We start from the raw sequence: 26,090 nt of genomic DNA on the forward strand, positions 1-26,090 counted from the left end.
TCTGTGGAATTATAAAGTGCTCTCCTGAGCTGTTGGAGTGATACCTGCAGCAGTGAGCAGTACTTGGTAGTGTCCAAGCAACAAGCCAGAGCACTTTATAATTTAAGAAAGAGATTGAGAAAGGCAGGGGAGCCCTTATAAAGTAGTGAGACACACACAGACAGAGAGTTGCAATTAAGAGTGGCTGGCTTGGACTGAAGGAGAATGTTTCCTATTTTAATTTTTGAAATGCAGAAGTGATATAAAGAGCATGCTTCAATTGCATTTCTGCAGCACATAGTACAATCTCTTTTGGAACAAAAGAGTGCTGAAGATGCTGGCATGTTCTCTTGCTGCGACAGGGGTGGTGTGCTGTATAATATAAATAGGTTTTAAATACTATATTTTCAAATAGATTTCAATACTAGCTTTTTTCAAAAACTTTGCAATGTTACATATTTGACATAATTCTCATTTATTTATGATAGCACCCAACCAATATGGATGGAATCAGTGGGAGTTAGGCACCTAAATACCTTGAGGATGTGGGCCTATGGTTTTCCAAATATTCAAGAGAGTCCCTGATCCAAGAAGATTTACATTCTAAGGATGAACAAGGAGACAACAGTTAGCAGCAGGGGAAAACACCCAGGCAATTTATATACAAATCAGCTTGATTCACTGTAAACAACACAGCAGAAGTGGATCCACATCCACAGAGCACCCATTGTATTATTTATATAGTGCCATATCTGTGCATAGGGTTGCCAACTTTCTAATCACACAAAACAGAATACCCTAGCCACGCCCCTTCCCTGAGGCCCCACCCCCCACTCTCTACATTTCCCCTCCCTCCGGGCTTGCTCTCCCCCACCCTCACTCACTTTCACTGGGCTGGGGCAGGGGGTTGGCATGTGGACTCTAATTGTGGGTGTGGGCTCTGTGCTGGGGCCAGAAATTAGGGGTTCGGGGTGCAGGAGAGGGATTTGGACTCAGGCAGGGAGTTGGGGTGCGGGAAGGGGTGAAGGCTCTGGGATGGGGCTGGGAATGAAGAGTTTCGGGTGCAGGAGGGGGTTCCAGGCTGGGGCTGAGAGATGTGGAGTGCGGGAGGGGGCTGCAGGTTGAGGCAGGGGGTTGGGGTGCAGGTGGGATGAGGGCTGTGGGCTGGGGCCGGGATGAGGGCTTTGAGGTGCAGGAGGGGGCTCCAGGTTTGGGTGGGACTGAGAGCTGGGGGTTGGAGCTTGGGGTTGGGGAATGGGGTTAACACCGCCCTGCAAGCGGTCAGCAGGTCCAGTTCCTAGGCTCGGGAAGGGCAGGGGGCTCAGGCACTGCCCCCATCTGGCTCCCATTAACCGCGGTTCCAGTCAAAAAATGGACACCTGGTCACCCTATCTGTGCATGGCATTTGACAGGCAAAAATGAAAAAAGAGTCTAATTAGTTGAACTAAATCTCCCACAATGCATCAGCCTTCCCCTCCTTGGGAGGGGAAGCTGTGCAACATGGAGTCTCTGGCTGTGATGCATCATGGGCAGGCCTGCCAACAGCAATTCCGGGCCCCAGGGCCAGGGCTGTCCCTAGGGAGATGCGGGATAAGGGGCGGGAAGTGATGAATCCATCACTTCCAGGACCGACTGCGCTGGTCAATCGTGCAGGCCCGCGGGGCCCCTATGATCCCTTTCCATGGTACTCCTTCCTAGGCAGTCATTTTCCATTTTGCATCTGTGCAACTGATTGTTCCTTCCTAGATGGCGTACTTTGCATTTATCCTTATTGAATTTAATCCTATTTACTTCAAACTATTTCTCCAGTTTGTCCAGATCATTTTGAATTTTAATCCTATCCTCCAAAGCACTTGCAACCCCGCCTCCCGCAGCTTGGTATCGTCCACAAACTTGATAAGTGTACTCTCTATGCCATTATCTAAATTATTAATGAAGATTTTGAACAGAACTGGACTGAGGACTGATCCCTGTGGGACCCCATTCAATATACCCTTCCAGCTTGACTGTGAACTGCTGATAACTACTCTCTGGGAATGGTCTTCCAACCAGTTTTGCACCCACTTTATAGTAGCTCCATCCAAGCTGTATTTCCCTCATTTATTTATGAGAAGGCCATGCTAGGCAGTATCAAAAGCCTTACTAAAGTCAAGATATTCCACATCTACCACTTCTCCCCATCCACAAGGCTTGCTACCCTGTCAAAGAAAGCTATCAGGTTGGTTTGACAGGATTTGTTCCTGACAGATCCATGCTGTTACTTATCACCATATTATTTTAGGTGTTTGCAAACTGATTGCTTATTTGTTCCATTATCTTTTGGGGTACTAACGCTAGCTGACTGGTCTGTAATGTAGTCCAGTTGGAGATCCTCAACCAGAGAGGAGAATGAGGACATGAGGAGTCACCCACCACTCTCAAGCAGCACTACAACTCCCGTTTTCAAGTTCTGGCAAACATTTGATTAGGTCAGTGGGAAAAGTTTTTTTCAACCAGTTCTAGTTATTTCTGTTCCTCACCCTGGCAGCCAGACTAGGTGGCTCCCATTGACCCTAGCACAAGTGCATAAAAGAGTATGAGTCTCCTTCCAAGGTAGAGGGAATGATGGACAGAGTCAGAGGGGCCCTGTAGGTGCAAACCCAAGCAACGGCCAAGCTCTTGTAGGTTTAGTTTGACTGTTGTTTAAGTTTCCAGTGAAGACAAACCCCAGCAAAGGTAGTAAGTTTAGCCCTGAACCAGCCTATGGGTGAGATTTTCAAAGATGACATAGGAGATTTTAGCCAAACAACACCCATTAATTTCAATGGGGGTTATGTAGATTGTGCTGAGTTAAGAGCAGGGTAGCAATGTCCGCTGCTTACAAAGCTACTAACAAGAAGCTATGTGAAGGTAAAAGAAAGCAGGGTTTGGGGGGGATATTTTACGTTACTCGCCTGTTAGATGCTATTCCTGCTATATAGCCCTAAGGTGTGTGAATTACATGAATTTACACTCCCGTGCATTACCTAGACTTAAAACCCCATTCCTGTGATCAGGAGTTTGGCCCCATACGTGAGAGTGCATGAATCAATGTGAATGTGAGAGTTTCAGTCGGAGCACAGGTGTGCACATGCACCTGAGAACACATGAGCAAGAGCATCCATATGTGTGCTTGCATATGTGTGGCCTCAGGCATGTGGGTGTAGCTGGCTCCAGTTATTCCAAGCGCTTCCCTTAACAAATGAGATCAGTAATATTCCCCCTGAAATTGGTTGCTCCCGGGTGTTTAACGAATGGTTGGCCATTTAATGGCCCGAGGCGAAGCCAAGGAAGGTTAACGTACTGACAAAGCGAACATTAACTATGATAACAACTGTTTTCATGGGGGATTATTGCTGTTATAAACCTTACTCAATATCATAACACAACCACTCAACCCCTCCCTTTTCCTTCTCTTTATAATAAAGTTACTGTCATCTTCAAAGTGGGAGAGCCAAACAACACTGACGACATCCCCCAACACTGAACAGTCACCTTTCCATTGATCCCAATGCAAGAAGTACTGTACTTAGGCAGGAATATAGACCAGAATAAAGCAAGACACTGGAAGGCAAGGGGACCCAAACACCTCTTGGCCTGGGGCAGGGGAGGGGAGATGACTGCATCCCCAGTGCAGTTTGGATGGTAATGACAGAACAGAGTTTGAGCTTGCTGCACTGAAGTGACATTCACTGCCTAGGAGATGCCATCTGATGTATTTGCTGCCCAGGGATAGAAACAGGGTTCCACCATGCAACATAACTATCTGGGTGATCAATATCTAATTAAAACTGCAAGGGGAGTTTAGGGAGGCAGACTGCAATTACCTAAACTGGAATTTGACCAGGATACAGTAGTTACGCTGTCTCTTGTGAATCCTGCCATGGGATCTTTAATGAGCACATTACAAGTGGTCTCAACTATTTGGTTTTACACCTCATTCAGAAGACAGCTCCCTTTTACACCTCACTGCAGCACAGCTGATTTACTGAATCACCCGCACTACTTCTTGCCAGACCCTGGGATTTTTTTGGTGTCTCCCATTCAACCACTGTCCAGGGTTGACAATGCGTGGCTTCCAAGACCTGACAAAAATCACAGCCTGGGGTGAAAGAGCTGCAGGGATTTCTGTAGTGTCTTCTCAGCCTTATAGTCTTTATTTTCCTGTTTCAGACATGCTAGCAGAATGAAACTGTCACCTGACACAAACTCTGCTGGTAGAGAAATATATCTTGATCGTGTTTGCTTGGGGAAAAAAAAACATCAAACAATTAATGGTATGAAAGATAGAAACCAGACAAAGGTTACAGATACTAGAAAGATTCCCAGTACAGAGTCGCTCCATGGTTCCCAGAAACTGTACCAAAGGATCAGTTCTCTTTGGTGGCTAAGATAAGACATCATAAGTGTTACCCTGCAAAGATCACAACCAAATGTTTCAAGAACATTCATGATCCACAGCCACAAGTGGGCCACAGAGGGATCAAGGAGATAATACTAATTAAAATCCTCAGTGCAGGCATCAGTGACCTAACAATGCTTGATCTTGTCAGTTTCTGTCACATCAGCCTTCCTCTTGTTTCCTCTACTGGTGACTGGCCACTAGGGAAGTAGAATAGAGATGGGCCATACATTTGTTTTAAAGGGAGGATGGGGAAATGTACAATATCATCTGTAGTCTCAAAGCAATCAATAAAGCCTACAGAATTTACATCCCAGTTCGGCTTTCAAGTTTAAAAACGGGCAAGACTGATCTCAGATCACTGAAGTGTTTGTGTCCAACCCATATGATAAATATGTTTAATAATATAATAGCTGTACTTTATACTTCCCTGTCTCCTTCCACTTCAAGATCTCAAAGTGCTTTAGAAATAATCAAGCCTCCTGATACCCCTGCATGGTTAGTGATATTATTTTTGCACAGAGAGATGAAGTGACTTGCCTAAGATCACATAGTAAGTATGAATTCAGGGGAATGGGAATAGTATGACAATAGAACCCACCTCTCTAAACCAGTGGTTTTCAACCCTGGGGGTCTGCCGACTAAGTCTAAGATTTCCAAAGAAGTTTGCACATCCATTTGAAATTTTTTAGGGGTCCACAAATAAAGGAAGGTGGAAAACCACTGCTCTAGATTCTTAGGGTATGCCTACGCATCAATGTAAATCCAAGCTTGAGCATGGTCTCAAGCCTAACCCCCTGGCATCCACACACCAATTGTGTTAACCCAAGATTTGAACCTAGGATCCCAGGACAACACAGGGCTGGAAGGTCCAAGCCTTATTGCTTTCCTCTGCGCACATGGCCCCAGCTTGACTTAGGTCCTGGAAGTCTTCCAGATGTATCCCACAGTTCTTTGAGACAACTTCCTTAGTCCTCTGTATGCTGACAATCTGTGGTGCAGTCTATTGCACTCTATTACAAGCAGAAGACACACCTCTTTGCAAAGAGCTGCCGCTGGGCTCTGCATTAACCTATTGTCTGCTGAATACCGGTCTGCGAGCACACTCTCAGAGAGCTCTGCACGGTTTTCAGTGGAGACTGATCGGAAGAAACTTTTTGCAAAGAAAGTTGCTTCCTGGTCACAAAAGCACAGCCAGATTTTGGTGCCCGCTGCACGGGTGCCCGTGCACACACCGCCTCAGGGTGGGCGGGGAAGTCCATGAGCAAGGGGCAGATAGCAGAGCAGGAACTATGCAGATACCCTGCAGGGAGGGGGAGCAGCAAAGCTCCTGGCTCAGCGCAGGCAGGGAGGTTGACCCCCCAACAGGGCCGGCTCTACTGTTTTTGCTGCCCCAAGCAGCATGCAGAATTGCCGCCGTGGACGGCGGGGACCGTCCGTGTGCCATTAGGGCGGCACGCGCGTTTCCGCAGCGGCGGCAATTCAGCGGTATGGGCCACTGCTGGAGACAGGATAGTAGGCAAGATGGCAAGCGCTGACGTTCTTATGGAGATATCATCTAGTGAATCCCCAACACCATTTGCTGACACACAGTATCTCCCAGAAGTGTCACATCCACTTAGCAAACTGTTCTGACTCGGCTTATCTTATAAATCCATCCAACCGGATCACAACTCAAGGTGGCATGATATACTTTTCTCCCTATCTCTGGTGGCTCACCTTCCTCTGAAGCATCTGGTCCTAGTTGCAGTCAGAAATAGAATCACTAAACTAGACCTAGAGGGACTACTGGATTGGCAATTATCTATGTTCCTATGGTGAAATATGTCTCCCAGTCCACTCCCTGATTCTTACAAAAAGGGAAAACTGAGGGACAAAGAAGTGAATAGGATTCCCTGATGTGACACAGTGAGTCTGTGGCAAAGTTCAAGATGCAGCTAAGAGCTCATGAGTTGCACACCTGGCCTTTAACACCACCCCCTCCCCACACAGAAACACGTGTATTATTTCATTTCTTCATCTCTAATTGCTGGCTTCCTAGAATGAGCAGAGGCCAGGTCCCCTTCATGAGTTGTACAGTCCTTTGCACAGTCAATATTCAACTAATAATGAAAAGCAGCAGCAGTTCACATGTAAAATCTGTTGAGAAGCTTTGATATACAGGATACTTGATAAGGGGGCCGGCCTAATAGTTCACATGAAATCTGACGTCATAAAGACAAGCCTTTGGCAAACTCTGAAAACTCAATTGACCAGATATATGGTCAAACTCCATGCCAGTGGTTTTTCCCTCTCCCCATCGTGTCACTGCACTTTGAACCACCAGCTGCAATGTGCAAGGAGCCCAATCCCAGAGCTCTGGCAGCAGGAGTGGGATACAACCAAAGCAGAAGAGCCCTGGAGCACAAGCAGGGCGTGCGCAGGGCAGACACAGGTACAGATTCTGCCAGACTGTTGAAGATAGGCATCAGCAGCAGAACCCAAACTAAAGGCACTGGAGTCTGTTGCTCCTGGAAGCAGTAGGTATGCTCATCTTTTTGTTTCAGAGCAGGCAGTGAATGCCATTATGAAACGGGGTATCAGTGCCAGCTCACTGGAAATACCTGCCTGAAGACCCATGGCTGCATGACATGCCTGTCGTCAAAGAGCTCCATGATCACTGACTTCTGTGTGATCATGGAGGTGCCACTTATGTTCATATCGTCGGCGGTCAGCAGTGGAGGCTAAATAATAACTTCCTCCTTGGCATCCTGAATGTCCCCCTCCACAGCTGAATGGAATAGAAATAATAATACCTGACTCATACGGTGCTTTTCATCAGCAGGTCTCACAGCGCCTCCCAACCTTTAGCACAACACCCCTGTGAGGTAGGGAAGTACTATTATGCCATTTCACGGATGGGGAACTGGGGCACAGAAAAGCTAAGTGACTTGCCCAAGGTCATGCAGACAGCTTGTGGCAATACAGGGAATTGACCCCACATCTCTCAAGTCTTACTCTAATGCCCTAATTGCTTGATCATCTTTCTCCCTTCCATGGTTTGCCAAACAGCTGAAAAACTGTGTCACTGATGAGCAAATTCATGGTGACCACATCCTGGAATTAGCATGAGAGACCACCACCCACTGCTACTTGAGCAATAATGGTAATTCAACCACTCCTTCCCAGCCAGCAGCCATATTGCTCAGGGGTTGGCGCTGAAGAGCCACAGTTTTGAGGCGCATTTGTGCAAACCCTCTTTTAATAACAGCAGCACCCACAACCATTGCTAACGTATCATCTTGGGGAAGTGAGCATGCCATACTAGGTAATCAATGTTCTTCATCCCTGAGCTGGACAGAGCACTTCTAGCACTAAGGGGTCAATTGCCAGATAGATTCAGTGCTTGGCCTCTACAGTGAAACTGCCAATCACACGCTCTGTGAAATGCTGACATTAGTTCACCAGGCTTGGGGTGAGACCACCCACTCAGTGCCCACGGCACACACAGCAGCCATCAGAGGGGAAAGACTTTCACTCACACCTAATCTGCAATGAAGCTGAGCCAGTTCCCTAGAGATAAATAGCTCTGTATCTGATTGAAGGCAGCACAGAAGTAAGGGTGGCAAGACTGTGACCCCCTAAAATAAACTTCAAACCACCTTGCAACTCCCTTTCCAATCAGGACTCCCAATTTGAGAAATGCTGGTCTCCCCTGTGATATCTGTATAGTATAGGGTAAAAGCACACAAAAGACCAGATTTCACGGGAGGAGACCAGATCTCACAGTTCATGAGGCGTCTTTCACGGCCATGAATTTGGTAGGGTCCTGCTCATTGCTCCATGGCTGGATTTGATTCTGAGTGGTTTAGGATAATAAAGATTATGGAGTTACTAAAGCAAGAGTGTCAGAACAGCCAGACCCACATGCTGTGGCTCTGTGGGAGCACCAGCTACAATAAAAGCAGCAACGCACAGGAAGATGAGCAAGCCACAGTGTTGCAGGGAGGGTCTTATGAACTGGGGCTTGATCTGGATACGGAGCGGGGAAGGAAGGTCCAAGGTTAACTATTGTGGCTGTATTGTATAGTATCCAGACCTCATTTTCAATGTGTTACTGCTGATGTGAGGAAGGAGATTTCTTTCTAAAGGGAGAAGAATCTGAAGGGAGACATTATAAAGAAGCAAGTCAGAGTTTCTATTTCAGTAGAGCCAGCACAGCACAGATACGCTGTAACGTGACCCACTTAAAGAAGGGAGAGGGTGAGATACAACCATTAACCACTCTATTTCCAGGGAGAAGTCTCTGAAGTGAGATAAGAACCCACTTCGGCAGCCTCTCTCGCTGACTATTCTGCCATTTGAGTTGTGTGGCGCTATCAGCTCCATAGATTTATTACCCACAATTCCTTAGCTACACATACTGTTCTACAGATGGTGAGATCATGGCTGAGGCAATGTGTTGACACAATGACTCATTCCTGCACAAATCTTCTGATTGTAAAATGTCCCCTTAGAGAGAGAGTTTTTCTAACATGGCATGGTCTTTCTACTGTAAATCTCAACCTGCTATGTGCAGGCAACAATGGGGAATAATCTCCCACCCAAGTTAAACAGAGCTTTGGTCCTCAAGCAACATCAATCACCTCACCCCAATTTGGTTGTTTCTAAGAGTATTTAATATTGGTAATGTTCCCTTCATGGGGCCCCCATCCCATTCCTCAAAGTCAGAATTGTGAGAGGGGAATCACTTTCTTTGTGTTCACCTGGGCTGCTCCACACTACCGCTGCAATAAACTTGAACCTTTCCCTACAGAGACCACTTCCTCCCATCAGATGAATAAGGAAATCAGACCTGGTGTAAGTGGACACAGCTTAACTGAAGCCAATGGAAATGCAGCTGTTACACTGAGTTACATTCAACTCACAGTCTTTGTTCATTCTATTTTTGGTCCTTATATGGCCCCCATCACCACTGTATCTGAGCACTGCACAATCTTTAATGTATTTACCCACACAACACCCCAGTGAGGTAGGACAGTCCTATTTTGCTCAGTTTACAGATAGGGAACCGACAAACAAATTGAGACTAAATGACTTGCCCAGGATTACACAGAAAGTCTATGGTAAAGCAGGGAATTGAACCCAGATCTCCTTAGTCTTAGGCTAGTGTCCTAACCACGGTAACAATGGCAAATATTGGAGTGAGGAAGACTATGGTTACCACCGCCCTACAATTCTTGTGTTCTCCAGCCTGCATGCTTAGTGGATATCTATATGACCACCAGCGGGCTCTACCAAGTTAATACAAATTAACCTACACAGTGCTGGAGCACCTCAGTTACTCCCTTCCCCCCACCCCTTATTTTGCCCATATAGATTTATAACTCACAAATTTGTATTTAGGGTTTCTGGGGCAAAAGGGAAAATGATTTTAATAGTAGGCAAGGTTTTCAGCTCAATAGCCTTAAAGATAGAATTCCTCTTACAGGTATGGACAATCACAGGGCAAACTTTTCCCTGTGTGACACCCCCAATGATTGGCTTCCTCCCTGAACTGGAAGTGGTACTGCTGGTGGCAGGACAGGAGTTCAGCCTCCCTGGTCCTTTCAATCCCTGGCCATACTGCTGGGGGTAAAGGTGCAATTTGATGCCAGTTGTGGTGATGATTTTAGTGATGTGGACACCTATCCACTAGGAACTGGACTGAGATCCAGCACACTCATTTCACAGAAGCCATTAAAGAAACTCTCAAATGGATGATGATGTATGGTGACTACCGACCTAGCAATATGAAGTCAGGATGTCAAGGTTAAATGCTCTCTCTCCTCAAATCAAACCCCATAGCAACCCATTCCCCCCAAACTATTAATTTTTTACTAATGTTTCAGCATCCAGTAGGTTGGCAACAGTGTGCAGCAGCATACACAAGATGCTGGCATTTTAACCACCATGTTGTCCAACTCTCTTCAGAGTAACCTACAGTATACACAGTGACATCATCTTCAGGCATATTCCCTTATGAGTGTCACATCTCATTGGAAATATGCTTCATTCCATCTTACTTAGGAACTTATTTTTTCCCCCCACATCTTGTTAGGTTCCTTATTAAGACACGGTGAGCCCCGGGCATGATCCAAAACCCACAGTAGTCAAAAGAAAGACTCCCAATTATTTCAGTGGGCAGTGGATCAGGTCCCAGATCTGTTCGTGGCATGCTTGGGACAAGGTGTGATGAAGGAAGGAGGTAAAGGTGGTATCACACCATCACTGTACTTCCCCACTCTTGGGGAGCATTAGAACAGTCTCAGGGCTGCTCTACCCTCTGGTATTTTTATGGTCCTTACAGCAGTTCTGCTGATCCAGGATTGCTGGAACACAAAGCGATCTAGTCATGCCCACTGTTGCCCCCTCCTGCCTCCCACTGGAGGGATGGTGCAGAATGGGCTTTGCACCTCTTGAGGATTCCCCGAGGCAAAGGGAATGTGCAGTTGGCTATTTAAGCCCGTTTTCCATCAGAAAAAAATTGAATGGAGCAGGGCAGAGGGTTTGGCTCACTGGATACAGCAATATGACCTGCATGAAACAGACCCCAATAGGACACTGTAGTAAGCCTGTGTTGTGCTTGCTGCTTGTGCAGGCACTTCAGAGTGGATGTGGGCATCCAACAGAACCTGTTTTTTATCTCTTCAGCAGATGAACTGGCCCATTTTGCTATTAGAGGCATGAAACGGTAGAAATGCAGCTACTGAACAGGCAGTTGGGTTCGTCCACAGGTTACATAAATACTAAACCTGAATCTCTCCCCCACCCATCCCCCAAATAATGGGATTTATCCAACATGCTATAATGGTGTAAAGTCTAAATTAAATTCTTATTGGAGATATGATCACTTCAAGCTAGACTTTGCTTTCCTTTTCTCTCTGCTAATATCTAAACCAGATAGAGTGAACCCGGTTGATCAATGCAGTTCAGCTCAAGTTCAATACAGAGGCAGTTCGATGCAAGAAACTAAACTATATTAAATAAAAAACACCACCACAATACATTCTGCTCATAAGAAAACAAAGGAGCAGTCCTGGAGTTCAATGTCCAGATAATTTCCTCATATTATGTGGATTCATGATTATTATCCTTCTGTGCTGCACAAAGACTAAAGTTGCCCTGTCCCTCCCCCTTTTTTGAAAAAAAGGAAGCATACAAAAAAAAGAGGAAAAACAACAAATGGAATACAGCAGAGGGAGGTGCAACTTGACTGACTGGAATGGTGAAATGGAAAGGAGCATAGCAAAGAATTACAATATAATAATATGTAGCACTTCCATAGCATCTTCCAGTGATGCTCTCAAAGTACTTTACAAGCATAATTTAGCCTCAGAATATTCCTCTTCAACTCTCTCCTCATTTTGCAGATGTTTAAACTAAGGCACAGATCAGTTCAAGTGACTTGCCACATGTCACATCAAGTCCGTGACAGATCTGGGGATGCAGCCAAAGAGTTCTGACTCCAATGTGCTTTAGCGACAAGACCATATTTGCCTTCGAACTGGACAGGGTTGTTGCAGAGGGTAGTAACAAATACCATCTGATTTTGCTTTTTGCCCTCTCAATTTTTTCACAGTTGTGTCCATTATAGCAAGGAAAGGGTTACAATGGCAGAGAGATGGATGGGTGAAGATTTTGGATTTATTTTCTAGTAGTGACTCACCAGACACAGGCTGGTCATGGGGTGAAGTGAATCATGACAGGCAGAGGTGTCATCTGGCTATAAAGACCTTCAAAAATTAGCCACATTTGTACAACAGTAAATTAGCTGCTACTGAGCGGGACACCAAGTTAAGGAAGAAAAATAAAAGAATTTGGGGAGCAAGGAAAGTTTCCATTTTGGTGCCTCTGAAGCTAGTGAGAAGTGAAGACATCCCCACTAAATTTCCTTCAGGAAATCAAAGATTGTGGCTAACAAAAAAAGCATAGCTCCAAGATCAAGAACACTGGTGAGACTGAGGCAGAAGCAGGGCTCCTCAGTCCAATGGCTGTGAACCTCACAAAACCTAAATCTGTCCAGAAGCTGCCAGGACTCACCCCACAAATGAAACATCTCAGACATGAAGTTGTCATCCTTCAGCCCACTTTATGTGAACTCCAGGAAGTGATGTCTACCTGCCTCAATCACCACCTCCCCTCCCCAGAAGATATAAAGGGTTAAGACAACAGCACTCTCATCAGTCATAGCGAACAATATTTTCACTTGCCTCCCTCTCTCTCTCTGCTTCCATTTGCTCTTTTTACCTTTTTTTTTTTTATGATGGCAATATTTACAGCCAAGGCAGTGCTGAGTAAGATGCAGTGATTATGGCTGATTTTATCACAGCCGTATTACTTAGCTGCAAGGTGAAGCGCTGTGCTAAAATGGATCATGAATCCCCGAAATTGACTATCCGTCACCTTTATAATCCTGATGGAAAAGCAGGTCAGATCAGGCCTGACAACTTCCCATGCAAACGAGAGTACAACAGAGATGTCCGTTCTCCTTAAGGCATTTATTTGTCTGGAAAGGGAAGGTGCTGCTGAAGGCAGTGGGACAAGAAAGAGATGGATACCAAAGGCAAATAACCACAATTACCATTGCAGTAATCATGTGTAAACAGAAGGCCTAGATGTATGCCTGAAGAGAATGCTAGGCATGAGGATGGGTAAAGCTGGAGGATGGGTAGTCTGGACTGGAGCATGGAAAAGTTTCCAGGTTAGGAAATGATAGCCAAGGTTCCTTGATGGGGATCACTTACATGGGGGTAATAGCTAAAGATGGAAAAACTTTAAGTCATACTGGCCCTGAACCCAATACATTTAGTGTCAAAGCTCCTATTAATTTTGTGGCGAGTCAGACACACAAGCAACACACACACACACACACACACACACACACACACGGGGGCCCTGATGTCACTCCATTAAAATCATTGGTCATATTGACATGTGATGTTCACTTCACTGAAATCAGTGGAGTGACAGCAGGGATGAACTTGGCCTGGGATGTTTATCTCAGGATCTTCAGGAGAGCTAGCTGGAAAATGGAATTGCTGTTCCATGGGAAATTTTGTCATTTTGAAATTTGTGCGATGAACTGTTCTGTCTAAATGTTTTTGAGCAGCTCTAATCTTCAGTCTGCAAAATGAAGCTAAAACTCTCTAAAGATCAGGCTTTCTAGCACTCCCTGCTTCTGAGCAGGCAAGAAATACCATGAAACCCTGTTTTTGGTGGTATTTTGGTGCTTCCATCTGAACCCAGGAACCACAGGTACAGTCAGAAATGAAAAAGAGCATCTCTGATCTTGTTCATTATAAAGCAGCTTATACTGTTCCATTTACAATGGGCACCTAGAGGATGCTTAAATATTGACAGAATCAACTTTATGTAAGTGTTTTGTTATGCCATTAGTTATGTTTGTCACTGAACATTTCAGTGTTTAATAACATATTTAAGCACCGGCCTGTCTGTCCTTCTCCCGGGGTTTCTCTAGACTAGGCTATAAAGGGTGTTAGTTAGCACGTTAGCTAGCAATTGTAACAGGTTGTAAAGTCTAGTGTAGACAAGGCAGCGTAGACTTCAAAATGTGCTAAGCTGGCTTCAAGTCAAACCGCATGTCAAGACAAGAGAAGCCCTACAGTGTATTGCAAGGTGTGTCTCTGATAACTTACCCAGGGTAGGGAGGAAGAGTAAGCTGGTAATTGTCAAAGACAAGTGGTCAGGACTCCTGGATTCTATTCCCAGCTCAGTCTGGAGAAAGCCAGCTATCTTCTCTGTATGTTGGTTTCCTCCTACATAAAACTGGGATGATGATGATAATATCTGGCTCACAGATACATTACAAGGTGATGTTTTTTGTGTGTAAATTATTTGAGATTGTTGGACAGAAGATGCTATAGCAGGGGAAGGACTAGGCATATCTTGCTCTCCTCACCTGTACTTTCCTCTAGTGCATCTCCTTGGGTAAATCACATCCCAGCTAAACCTCTCAGTGGGTGATTACATTAGAGATAGCGCTAATTGCCAAATACCCTCGGTGTGGTACAGTCTTATCAACACCATACACCTCCTCCCCTAGGGTGAGGTGGCTTGATCCATTTCATAACAGTAACAGAGTTATCTGCTCTAACATGCTCCATTCCCTCAGGCTGAGGGTGACTGCTTTACTCCTCTTCCCAGCATAGACTCAAAGCTTGTCCACAGGAGCCTTTTGCAAAGAGGGAGTTTGTCCCAGTACCAGACTGCTGGATTTAGTTCAGCTCCCATTTAGACCGGCAGCCAATCAGTTCAGCCAAGCTGTGGAGCTGCAAGTATTGACACACACACTTTTGCCCCGTTTCGTGGAAGGAAGCAGAGCTAGCGGTGTGGCACTATCATACACTGGCGGGTGGAGAAACTCCACTGCTCTCCAGCAGCTGCTGACACTGTGTGTTTTAAACCTGGGATAAAAACTGAGAGACTAGTGTAACCCACACATCTTCTGGGTGTGGTTTTCTGTCCCATCTAGGGGCACCGAGACAGACAGAGACAGAGAGAAAATATGTTTGCTCTGCAGCAGGGATTGGCAACCCATTGGCGGGCCAGACAGTTTGTTTACTGGCAGCATCCGCAGGTTCAGCCAATCACAACTCCCACTGGCCGCGGTTCGCCGTTCCAGGTCAATGGGGGCTGCGGGAAGCAGCGGCCAGCACATCCCTAGGCCCACGCCACTTCCCGCAGCCCCCATTGGTGTGGAACAGTGAACCACGGCTAGTGGGAGCCGCGATCGGCCGAACCTGCGGATGCGGCAGGTAAATAAACCGTCCTGGCCCGTCAGTGGATTTCCCTGAGGGGCCGCATGCCAAAGATTGCCAATCCCTGCTCTACAGCCTTAGCTAACAGCCAGTTGGCTTTTAGTTCATGCAATAGAGGCTCATGCACTAAACTCCTAGAGGTCCCAGGTTCGATCCTGCCCACTGCTGACCAGGGTCTGTCAGTGTTACACTAGCAGCAATGGGTAGACAAATGGGGCGGTAGGAGGGGATTCACCCCCTCAGAAATTTAGGGATTGCTTTAATAAACCCTGAGCTTGGGGAACAGAAGTTCATTTATCTCACTTTATTAAAAGTGAACAAATTTAGTCATGGTATAAAACTACTCATTAAAGTGATATTCAACAGCTAGTATTTTATTATTCAGCTCTAACCCCCTCAAATAATAAAGCTGTCTATGCCCCTGTAGAGACATAGTGCAAGGTTCCCCAATTGCTCTGTGTAGTGGTTTGGCAGCGGGATTCCTCCCCATCCGGGTCTGTGGGAGGCCACTCCATCTAACTACGCTTCTGGGCGTCACCTGTCAAGGGGAATTAGCAGTGCAACAAGAGTCTATAACTTGGGCCTCAGGCCAGGGCCAAGCAACAAAGGCAGTGAGGTATCTCAGGTGCTCAGTCAGGGCCGAGCAGCAAGGGGTTCGGACATCCTGGCTCCGGCAGATGGCCGACAAACACTGGCTCCTTGGCCTAGAGAGGGGAAGATCGTGCTGAGCCACTTCCTAACTCCACCTCGGGTTGTACCTGGGTCAGTAGAGAGCAACTCCTCCATGGTTGGGTTGGCATATGGCTCTGGCCAGTCCTCAGCTCCTCAGGGGCCAGCAGCAATCTCCCAGCTCAGGAGCAAGCAGCAGGCATCTGGCTCTTCTGGTGGCTGCAGCCTAACTGAGCTTCCAGCCCTGATTTTATACTTCCTGTCCCACCCACTGACTTCTGGCAGGAGGGGTGAGCATGGCCTGGCTCCGCCCACCAGGGCTCAGTGAGGGGTTCCTCCCCCTTCAGGTCCAGTGGAGGCCACTCCACCTCACTACACTCTGCCAATGCAGCTCATACCTAACCCGCTGCTATTTTTGTCCTAGAAACCCTCCCACCCACAGTTCTGTCAATGCACCTGTCAGTCTTGACCCACAACATCCTTTGCTATTCCAATCCTGAGCTTCATTCACAGCTCTGCCAAGGCACCTTACTTCTGCCCTGTAGACACCCCCATCCCCCCCGTATTCCTGTCCTAAGATCCCCTGCAACTCTCGCAATACCCTTCACTCCTGACATGCAGCACCTCCATCTACTGCAGTCTTGAGCAGATGTACCTGCTGTGCCAAACTGAGTAATAGCTGTTGTGGTGGCTACAGATACCCAAGGGGGGATAACTTTATTGCCCTTTTGACCTGCCTCCCATTTGGACTCAGGTCTCCACATGTCTAACACCATTAAGATTGTTTTCAGTAGCAGCACCGCCAATCCCCAAGGTTTTAATGGGCAATTCCACCTTGTGCCTGTCATCTTGGAGGCAGTTCTCATTCTTGTCCTCTCCCTCATTAGCAGATGCTTTAGTTGTTTTTATTCCGGATTTGTTTTAATGTGTGCGTGTACTATTTGCTGTCCCTGGAATTCATTTGTTCGCAGCTAATGAAACCTCTGCGTCGCTAACAAAGCAGAAAATAAAAAAGGTAAATAGCACTCCCCAGAAACAATTTGTTTCTCGTTACGTGCATTCTTGTTGAACAACATTTGAGGAAATTTTCACCCCGGCAAGGAAGAAGAAGGGGGAGGGGGAAGCAAATGCAATTATCTGAGCTGGAAAAGAAATAATAATTATAGTCACACGGCAGACAAATGGGTATCCAGACAGCCACACCTGTGAGCTCCAGAAGGCACTTGAGCACAGCCAAGCCACACAAGGGGATAGGACTCAGCAACAGCAGAGGGGCACAGATTTCCACAGCAAGACTATATTTCACATTTCTTTAACCCTTTATCGGCTACACTGAACCCCAGTTGTCCCTGCCAATGTCATGAGCAATTCTTATTCAGTTGAGAATGGGACATAAAGAGAGACTATGGAAAAAGCCCTGGCTAGCCATGTGAAATCTCTATAATGTATGTAAATACAGAGACTAAGGAAGATGTAGCATGCTCCAAAGCTTTTACTGTCATGAATTTGGGATGTCCCCTCTACCTGTGAGTGGCAAAGCTACGAGCGAGTTATGCAGGTCAGACCAAATCCTCCTCCCTCACTTCTACCCCAGCATGTGTTCTGGATTTGCCACACATGTTAAAGAAACACTATGGTAAAAATGCTCTAGAAAGTGGAATTTATTTCATTAGAGCTCTTTTTTTTCGTATCCTTCCACCTGTAAAGCCAGGAGCCTCAATTACCATGAGACCAAATGTTCAGGACTCAGAGGGAGAGAAAACTGAGTCAAAATGCCCACAGTTTAATAGATGGGGGCCTAAAGTGAAACCCAAGTCCATATTCAGGCACCTAAATAAGTGGCCAGATAGTCAAAAGTGCTGTGCATCCAGCAGCTTCCATGGACTACCCCAGTTGACATTCTGATTTTAACCATTTGTCCATCCAGCTGGGGAGCTGAAAAAATATCATGGGACCCCACCATAATCATGCAATGTTGTTATGCTCCCGTGGGCCAAGGACAGAGACAAACCCTCTCCTGGGAAAAAGACTCAGGTTCAATGCTAGTACGGATGCCTTGTAGAGTGGGAGCAAACTGCTGATCATAGGGAGAATAGGCTGACAAGCTTACAGCTGGGATTTCCAAAAGAGCTTAGAGGCGTTAGATGCCCAAATCCCGGTAGGTGCCTAACTCCCTTGGAGACTCCTTTAAAGACCCCACCTAGCCACTTAAGGCTTGGACTCAGCTCCTCACAAAATAGCATATCACACATTGCACTAACAATTGCTAGATCACTGGACCGGCCTCTGTAATGGGATATCAAATACCAATTGCTTTACTACTAAAATCATATTTATTAAGGTTTAACCACTATGTAATTTATACATCTCTCATTGCAAAGTTGAGAAAACTCCATCAATAATAATAATGGCATAATAAAATTCAATTGGTACACATTTAACCTACAATAACTGCCTTGTTATATCTAAAGAGAGCTCTTTGGAGGTGAAACAAGGTATTAATTGAGGTGCTGTGGAATCACGCAGGCTGTTTCACTTTAACTTCAGGGTGAAGAATGCAGCTACCGGGAAACTCATGGCAACCCAGCAGCACCAGCTCACGAGTTCATTACTGTAGCTGCACTAGTTATTTACATGAACTCAATTCCAAGTGATTATTAAGAACGTGCAGTTTATCATGCAATGTAAAAGGCCAGCTGTTACGTCTGGCCAGGCGACAGCTTAAATGGCAAACCTCAATAATTCAGTTTTTCTAAGAGCAGTTTGGAATTTAAGTAATGCATTAATTCTGCACAATGCATAATTTCTTAATGGAGACGTGACTGTCTCCGGTTACATTTCTGGGGCCAAAATCCTCTTTTACCAGCATAAATCCAGAGTAATTCCATAGAAATCAATGGGGTCCAGATTTCCTCCATTAAAGTTAGCAGATAGTGTTACTCCAGATTTATCCCAGTGTACGAGTAAAGAGAGCAGCTCTGCCTCCCTTTCTCCTGTCTCAGTAACTCACGTCAGCCCCAGCCAGAATGACCTTGATTACCTTTGCATATAGCTGCCTCTCCTTGTAAGCACCAAACTTTGACCCCATGGCACCTCCACATTTAATTCTGTCACTATACCTGAAGGATCACAAGCCACTTTGTTGTAGGGAAATCACTTCACTGAACACTAAAATGCAGCCATCTCCGGGGTGAAACTTTGCATTGTGGTAACAGTTTAGGACAAGAAGCATCCAATTAAAAGAGATGGGGCACTTTGGGAAGGCAGGTGGTAATTACTCAAGTTGGAATTTGGCTAGGACTGCAGGGCAGACACCATCAACTGCTGCAAAAAGTCTTGTAGGATATTTTTAATTTTTTTAATGGACTTAAAATATGAAACACAACATAACCGTTCAGCTACTACAGTGATGGGTACTGCAGAAAACTCTAAAATAGAACAGAAAACCATTGGGTCCAAAAAAACAATTACTGCTATGTTCTTCTTATCTTAAGGAAGAAAAGAACAACGCATATGATTTGGTGTTGTATGAAGCAGGGCTAGATGGCATTTGGGCTTAGGCAATAAATATATTCTAGAGCTTCTACTGCTCCACCCTTTAGCAGTAAGAGGAAAGAATCACTTCAAAAGTTTTTTTCTCTTACTTAATTGGCCTCCCAGAGTTGGTAAGACAACTCCCACCTTTTCATGCTCTCTGTATGTGTATATATATCTCCTCACTATATGTTCCATTCTATGCATCCGAAGAAGTGGGCTGTAGCCCACGAAAGCTTATGCTCAAATAAATTTGTTAGTCTCTAAGGTGCCACAAGTACGCCTGTTCTTTTTAAAGTACAGAAAGCATCACAGGGGTTCAATTACAGTCTTTGGAGAATTTAGAGGGCAGGCTTCAGCTGCCACCCAGCTGTTCAGAAAAGGGGTTCAAACTCTAGCATTGCTATGAGCCTATGACGACTTACAACTGCTTTGAGGGGTCTTTGAGAGGCCTTCCTCACAGGACTTGTCCACACTAATGGAAAAGGGGTTGTTAGTACAGTGTCAATGGTTAACATCCTAGTGCAGGTAGGGCAAGTCGTAGTTTTACACGTGAGCTGGCCCAGGTGAGACTTAACTCTCACGTGTTAAACTACATCTTGTTCTCTATACACCTGGGCTTGAAAACACGTTAGCGATCCCATTTTAAAAACACCTTTTTGCTAGTGTAGATGAGAAGAGATTTTTCAGGTTTACACATTACGCACATTCCTACCAGGTTTGTAATAACTGCTAGTTCATTTCCCATCCGTTTTAGATCTCATCTGCACCATTAGCAGCACAGCAACCCCATCAGCGGTCCCACTAGGGCTTTGGTTCAATTCCGACTCAAAGGCAAGGGCAGCCACTACTCTAGCTCACCATCGCTTTTTGCAACAACTTGGCTGTTGCTTGGCTGTCTCCTCTGCAAGTACTGGCCTGGCACAAGCTTGTGAGAATCTGACAGAAAGAATTACAGCCTAGAGTGGTGTGATGCTATCAACTGCTATGTCCTGCAGATCTGTGGCAGCATGGAATTAATACACTAGGATACAGTGTTACTAAAAAAAAAACCCCGCAATAGTCTTAATCAGGGCCAGTTTCAGTCTATTTCAAAGCCCATACATAATTATTTTTGCTCCCTTCCCTACATGTGACAAACTACTTCCCTGTGGGCTGGTCAACACTAGAGGGGGGTGTCGATCTAAGATACGCAACTTCAGCTACGTGAATAGCGTAGCTGAAGTCAAAGTATCTTAGATCGATTTACCTTGAGTCCTCACGGCGCAGGATCGATGTCCGCGGCTCCCCCGTCGACTCCGCTACCGCCGCTCGCTCCGGTGGAGTTCCAGAGTCGATGGGGAGCGCGTTCGGGGATCGATATATTGCGTCTAGATGAGACGTGATATACTGATCCCCGATAAATTGATCGCTACCCGCCGATAGGTCGGGTAGTCTGGACGTACCCACTGTGTTCATACTGGCATGCACAGGGCCTGCCTGAAAGTTTGAGGGATGGTACCCCAAGAGAAAATACTCACTTTGTGTGGGTAAAGAGTGGATCAGTTCTTCCTCCTATGGATCAGCTTCCTGCGTCAGGCGCAATGGAGCCCAGCAGCCTGTGCTGTGGCCCATGCATATTTGCCAACACTGAAAACCCCAGCCACAGGAAGGATTTGTGTGCTAAGTTCTAGTGAACTTTAGCAGAGATGTAGCATTGTACAAACATGATCTAATTGATCCTTGCAGCCCCTCTTGTGAGACAGGCCATAATTTCCATCTCCAGTCTACAGACAGCGAGACTCAGAGAGAAAGGTTAAGTAAGTTGACTAAGACCGCAAAGAGAGGCAGCACCAGAGCCTAGATTAAAATACAGAAGTCTCTTGCTCCTTGCTCCCATTAGAGCATGCTGTCTCTCAGGTCAGTGAGCTATCCCTCCCCACGGTCAGAGGTCACAGTGCTGCTCAGCAGAAGAGCTGGCACAACTGCATGCAGTAGAATTGGAAGGAAAATTTTAGATGAAAGCTTTTTGTCAAAAAATGCAGTTTTGTTTGAATTGTAATGCTGTGCGGGAACAAGTTGATTTCAATGACATTTTCAATGGAAAGAAGCCTAAACATTTTGTTTTGATAATGTGGAAATGTTTTGTTTCAATTCATGTTTATAGTAAAACATTAATGTTGATATTATATTTATACATCTTGTAGTTAATATCTATGTGCAAAATCATATTTAATATGTAAATATAATGTAAAAGTTTAAACAAAATGAATCCAAATGAAAGTCAAAACAAAACGTTTCAACAGTCCTGAATCCAATTTTTTATTGTTGTTTTATGGGAAATTTCAAAATTTGGAGGGTTTGTTCCAATCCAGAATGATTTTCTTTTCTGAAATATTGGAAGTTTCTGTGGAACTGAAATTCTGGTTCCCCTGACCATACTGAGTCACATGGTCAATGAGCACACACCAATTCCAGAGTGGGAATAATGCATCTTTGGAAAAGTAAAAAGTACAGAGGCTGGGGAAAGTAAAGCCACAAAGCAAGATGTGGTAACAGTGTGAAGAGGTGAGTTTCAGTGAAGAAACACAGGATGATGTGTTGGGCTTGACTGCTCAGAGTATGCTTGTAATCTATCTTAGGTATTTGAAGTGTCAGTCACTGTCATATCTAGTACAGCCTTGTACTTAATAGTTCTCAGACCTGGTCATGTAGTTATAGGCCTGCACTGACTAAGCCATGCCTAAGTTATAGGCCTGCTCTGTAGCCTGTGTATTTGGAGACAAAAAGGATACGAGTTTTGTTCTTGACACCGCAAATGTTTGGCTGAGTCATGACTGTGGTGTCTGCTACAGAATAGCCTGAGCCAAAACCACAGATCTAAAACATCCCCACTTTGACTAAGGTCTGCTTCAAACTCCGCTGTTTAAGTCAGTCTAGTGTCTACAGCAGGGGTAGGCAACCTATGGCACTTGTGCCGAAGGCGGCACACAAGCTGATTTTCAGTGGCACTCACACTGCCTGGGTCCTGACCACTGGTCCAGGGGGCTCTGCATTTTAATTTAATTTGAAATGAAGCTTCTTAAATATTTAAAAAACCTTATTTACTTTACATACAACAATAGTTTAGTTATATATTATAGACTTATAGAAAGAGACCTTCTAAAAGCGTTAAAATGTATTACTGGCACGCAAAACCTTAAGTTAGAGTGAATAAATGAAGACTCGGCACACCACTTCTGAAAGGTTGCCGACCCTGGTCTACAGTATATCTGCCCCTGCCGGCAGGTCATTATAAGTTCTTCTGGTCTTTACTCATCCTGTGCCGTATGAACTTAGTTTGGGAATTGTTTTGAAAAGCTCAGGAAGTCTAGGGAAGATGCTTCTCAGTCACACCTCCTTAGAAAGAAAGAGCACCTGGTAAAAGATATACTGCTACTGCCTCTGGCATTTCATGGTATCACTGCCCTCTTGCCTGTTGTATCTTGATCCCCTGAAATCTGAGGCAGGATCATACACCACACAAGGGGCACGCTTTGTGAAAGCAGGAGGGAGAGTAAATACTCATCCAAGGTTCAATAATTCACACCGTCATTCTATTGTCTGTAAATTCTTAGACCACACTCCTTGCTGCAGGAGCTGAGCATCCAGTTGTGTTCATTAAACATCCCCCCAAAAGATGTGTGGCGAGGATTTAAAAAAATAAAATACAATTAGGCCTCTAAATCAACATTTAGGTTGCAAAACAAATAGCCTCATTTTCAAAAATGTCAAGCACCCAGGAGCTCCCATTGACATCACCCACAAAGCTGCACAAATACTCACCAACAAACACACTCACATACTCCATCAGAAACATGCACCAAAACTGCATGAGCAAACCCAGTCAGCACTGTGAACACCACCCATATGCACACCACATCCTCCCGCAGCTACTCATGCACGCACACACACACACAGACCCCTACACCAGCTTTCATCAACCACAAGTTACTGAGCTCAGTACAGGGGTAACTGGGTGAAATTATGTGGCCTGCACTATGCAGGAGGTCAGACTAAATGGTGTAATGGTCTATTCTGGCCTTCAAACCTGAATCTGTGAATCTACAAAACAGTGCCTGCCTAATCCCCTCCAATCTCTGACACTCATAATCCTAGTGCCCTATAAACACAATTTCACCCACAAACCCACAACCACATTCACCTGCAGGTGCCTGTTCCCGTGCAGAAATAAGAACATACCAAACACATAAGTTAATACACATGTCTCTGCAAATGCATGCACGCACATACACACGCACACACAGGAGCAGCACAGGGTCTTTCAAACACCTGCAGGAGTCCAGCCATAAACCCAGACGGAGGGTTCAAAACACACCAAGTTGTTGAAAAGCACTGCCATTGAAGGACCATCCTATAGAAAATGCCCCTATTGCAAACATAAATGAATAAATAAAAGCCGGTGCAAGTGAAAAAGTCCCCCCCCCACCCATTTCCCAGCCTTGCTGATAAGGAGCTCTGGGGTTATTACTGGCTCATCAAATATTCCATTAAGATTGACAGCCCTAAAAGAGAAGTGCTATTTGCACAAGCTCCAGCAACCTTTTCTGTCAGTGTCATGGCTGCACTAGGATTCTGGAGTGAGCAGAAATGAAGTCAGATCCTGTTTAATATATAATTAGCAATATGAAGAGTTTGGGGGCATTTGAATAATACATCCCATGGCCAGACAAAGTGGTGGAAGCTGAGAGAGTGAGAGTGTGAGAGGGCTAAAGGTATAGGCTGGAGCAAGATGAGACTTATGTGCAGACGTGAATGGCCAGAGGTACAGTTATAGGGGGATAAATAATAATAATGCTTTGCATTTATAGATCACCTTTCTTTCAAAGATCTCTAAACTCTTCACAAAGATTGGTAAGAATGATTATCCCTATAGTACACATGGGGAAATGGAGAAAAATTGGGAGGAAGAGACTCAACCAAGATCACATCAGTGCCAAACCTGAGAATATAGCCCAGGTCTGTCTCGACTCCCGGTCTCACTCCCTAATTACCAGAGCACCCTGTCTCCCCACTTCTTATCACAGGCAGATTTTGCAGCCATGTGGGGAGATAATGTACAATACTCCAGGAGTGGAACAGAAGGTAAATGCTGTTCATTTGTTTATGTCACCATTTTAGCCCAAGACACGACTGACGCATCAGTTTCACAACACATGGACAAAAAATGATAATTTATCAATCACAATTCTGGTGTTTATTAAATTAACTTGGAACGGGTTCAAGCCCTCCAAATTTCGCTCTGGATCCAGACTTCCAACACCACAAAGTGACGATGTGCCCAGCTCTGGTGTTTTTGGTTCATGCTCATCACTATGATATATAATTTGTTCCCCTTTAAATTCAAAAAATTACCTGGGTGCTGATTGCATATCAGTAGCCCCTTTAAAGAAGGCAACTGAACAGATACAACATCTACAAACAGTGGCATAAACAGCACATCACATTTCTCAGCAGAATTGTTCTTCTGTCCTTGACACATTTACAGTCAATTTTCATCTGTAAGTAAAGTGACTATCAGCCAGTGTGTTGGTAACATCTGCCTCCCTAAGGACTGCCCCGATATCGCTCTGCAGCGACCCTTTCTGGCTGCTTCGGTGGCAGCATGTTGGAAGGATCAAAGTGCATTGTTTGTATTTAATTTAATTTCCAGCTGAAAAGGACCGGAGAAAGAGAAAAAGGGGCACTTACACAGAGAAGGGGTTGGGCAGGAAGGGAAGCAAGCTGCTCTATTAGTCCATCAAAGCAAAAAGTAACATCTGCACAATACATCAAACAAACAGACAAGTAAAACCCCCTCATCTTTTAACTTAAAGATAAAAGCGGGCCCAGTTGAAAGGCAGTGTGGTCTACTAAATAGGCTGCTAGACTGGGAGTCAGGAGATGCAAATTCTATTCTTTGCTCTGTCGCTGACTTACCATGCAACCTTAGGCAAGGCACTTCACTGCTCTGTGCCTCTGTTTTCCCTTAAACCCTGTGTAATTGTCCAGTTAGATTGTAAACGCTTTGAGGCAGGCACTCTCTCTCACTATACCATGGTATGGTACCGCGTATAATGAGGTCACAATCGAGGTACTACTGCACTACAAATTAGAAATAATAATCATAAAACCACGAACCAGATACAAAGGAAAAATGCCAGTATGATCAATGAAAGCAATAGGTTAGTCAAGGTTGGGGCTGCCCAACTTACTACAAAGTGACTGGCTGGCATATATATGTAAGTAATTTAAGCAGCTCATAGCCCTCCAAGCCAGAGCACAGCATCTTCAGGGCAGAGCAGCTGAAATGCCGGAGCTGGGACAGAAAGAATTGTTTAGCATAGCAGGGCCCATCTCAGAACAGGCTGCCCCAATCCTCCCCCAATCCCCAATCCAACCAGGGTGAATGGAGGGACAAAGTCCCTAAAATGGGACCCACCTTCTCACAGAGGTAGAGGTGGCTGCTCATTCCTCATGCACCAAGGAGGATGATCTATCAGATGGTTTTACAGCTGGAAGACGTAGCCAGGCTGTGGTGACTGGGGAGCTAATCATTAGGAATAGTGAGAGCTGGGTATGTTGTGACCAAGAGAACCATTTGGTGACTTGCCTACAGGGTGCAAAACTAGCGGATCTCATAAGGCGTCTAGGTAAATGCCTATGCCTTG

General features: G+C 45.3%; 1 protein-coding gene across 2 annotated transcripts in view; it reads right to left on the bottom strand.

Moving 5' to 3' along the window:
* LOC120399662 (limbic system associated membrane protein) overlaps nucleotides 1-26,090 on the bottom strand; it is a 1,355,472-nt gene that overhangs the window by 807,824 nt on the left and 521,558 nt on the right. Inside the window, exon 1 of one of the 2 annotated variants that reach the window (XM_039528140.1) lies at nucleotides 15,957-16,062. The exons of the other annotated variant lie outside the window; for it this stretch is intronic. Coding sequence (XP_039384074.1) covers nucleotides 15,957-15,984 — 28 coding nt within the window. The 5' untranslated portion in view covers nucleotides 15,985-16,062. Of the gene's footprint in view, nucleotides 1-15,956; nucleotides 16,063-26,090 lie in introns of those variants that run through there. 2 annotated transcript variants of the gene reach the window in all.

Source organism: Mauremys reevesii, linkage group 1, assembly GCF_016161935.1.
Source record: "Mauremys reevesii isolate NIE-2019 linkage group 1, ASM1616193v1, whole genome shotgun sequence".
Taxonomy (NCBI): Eukaryota; Metazoa; Chordata; order Testudines; family Geoemydidae; genus Mauremys; species Mauremys reevesii.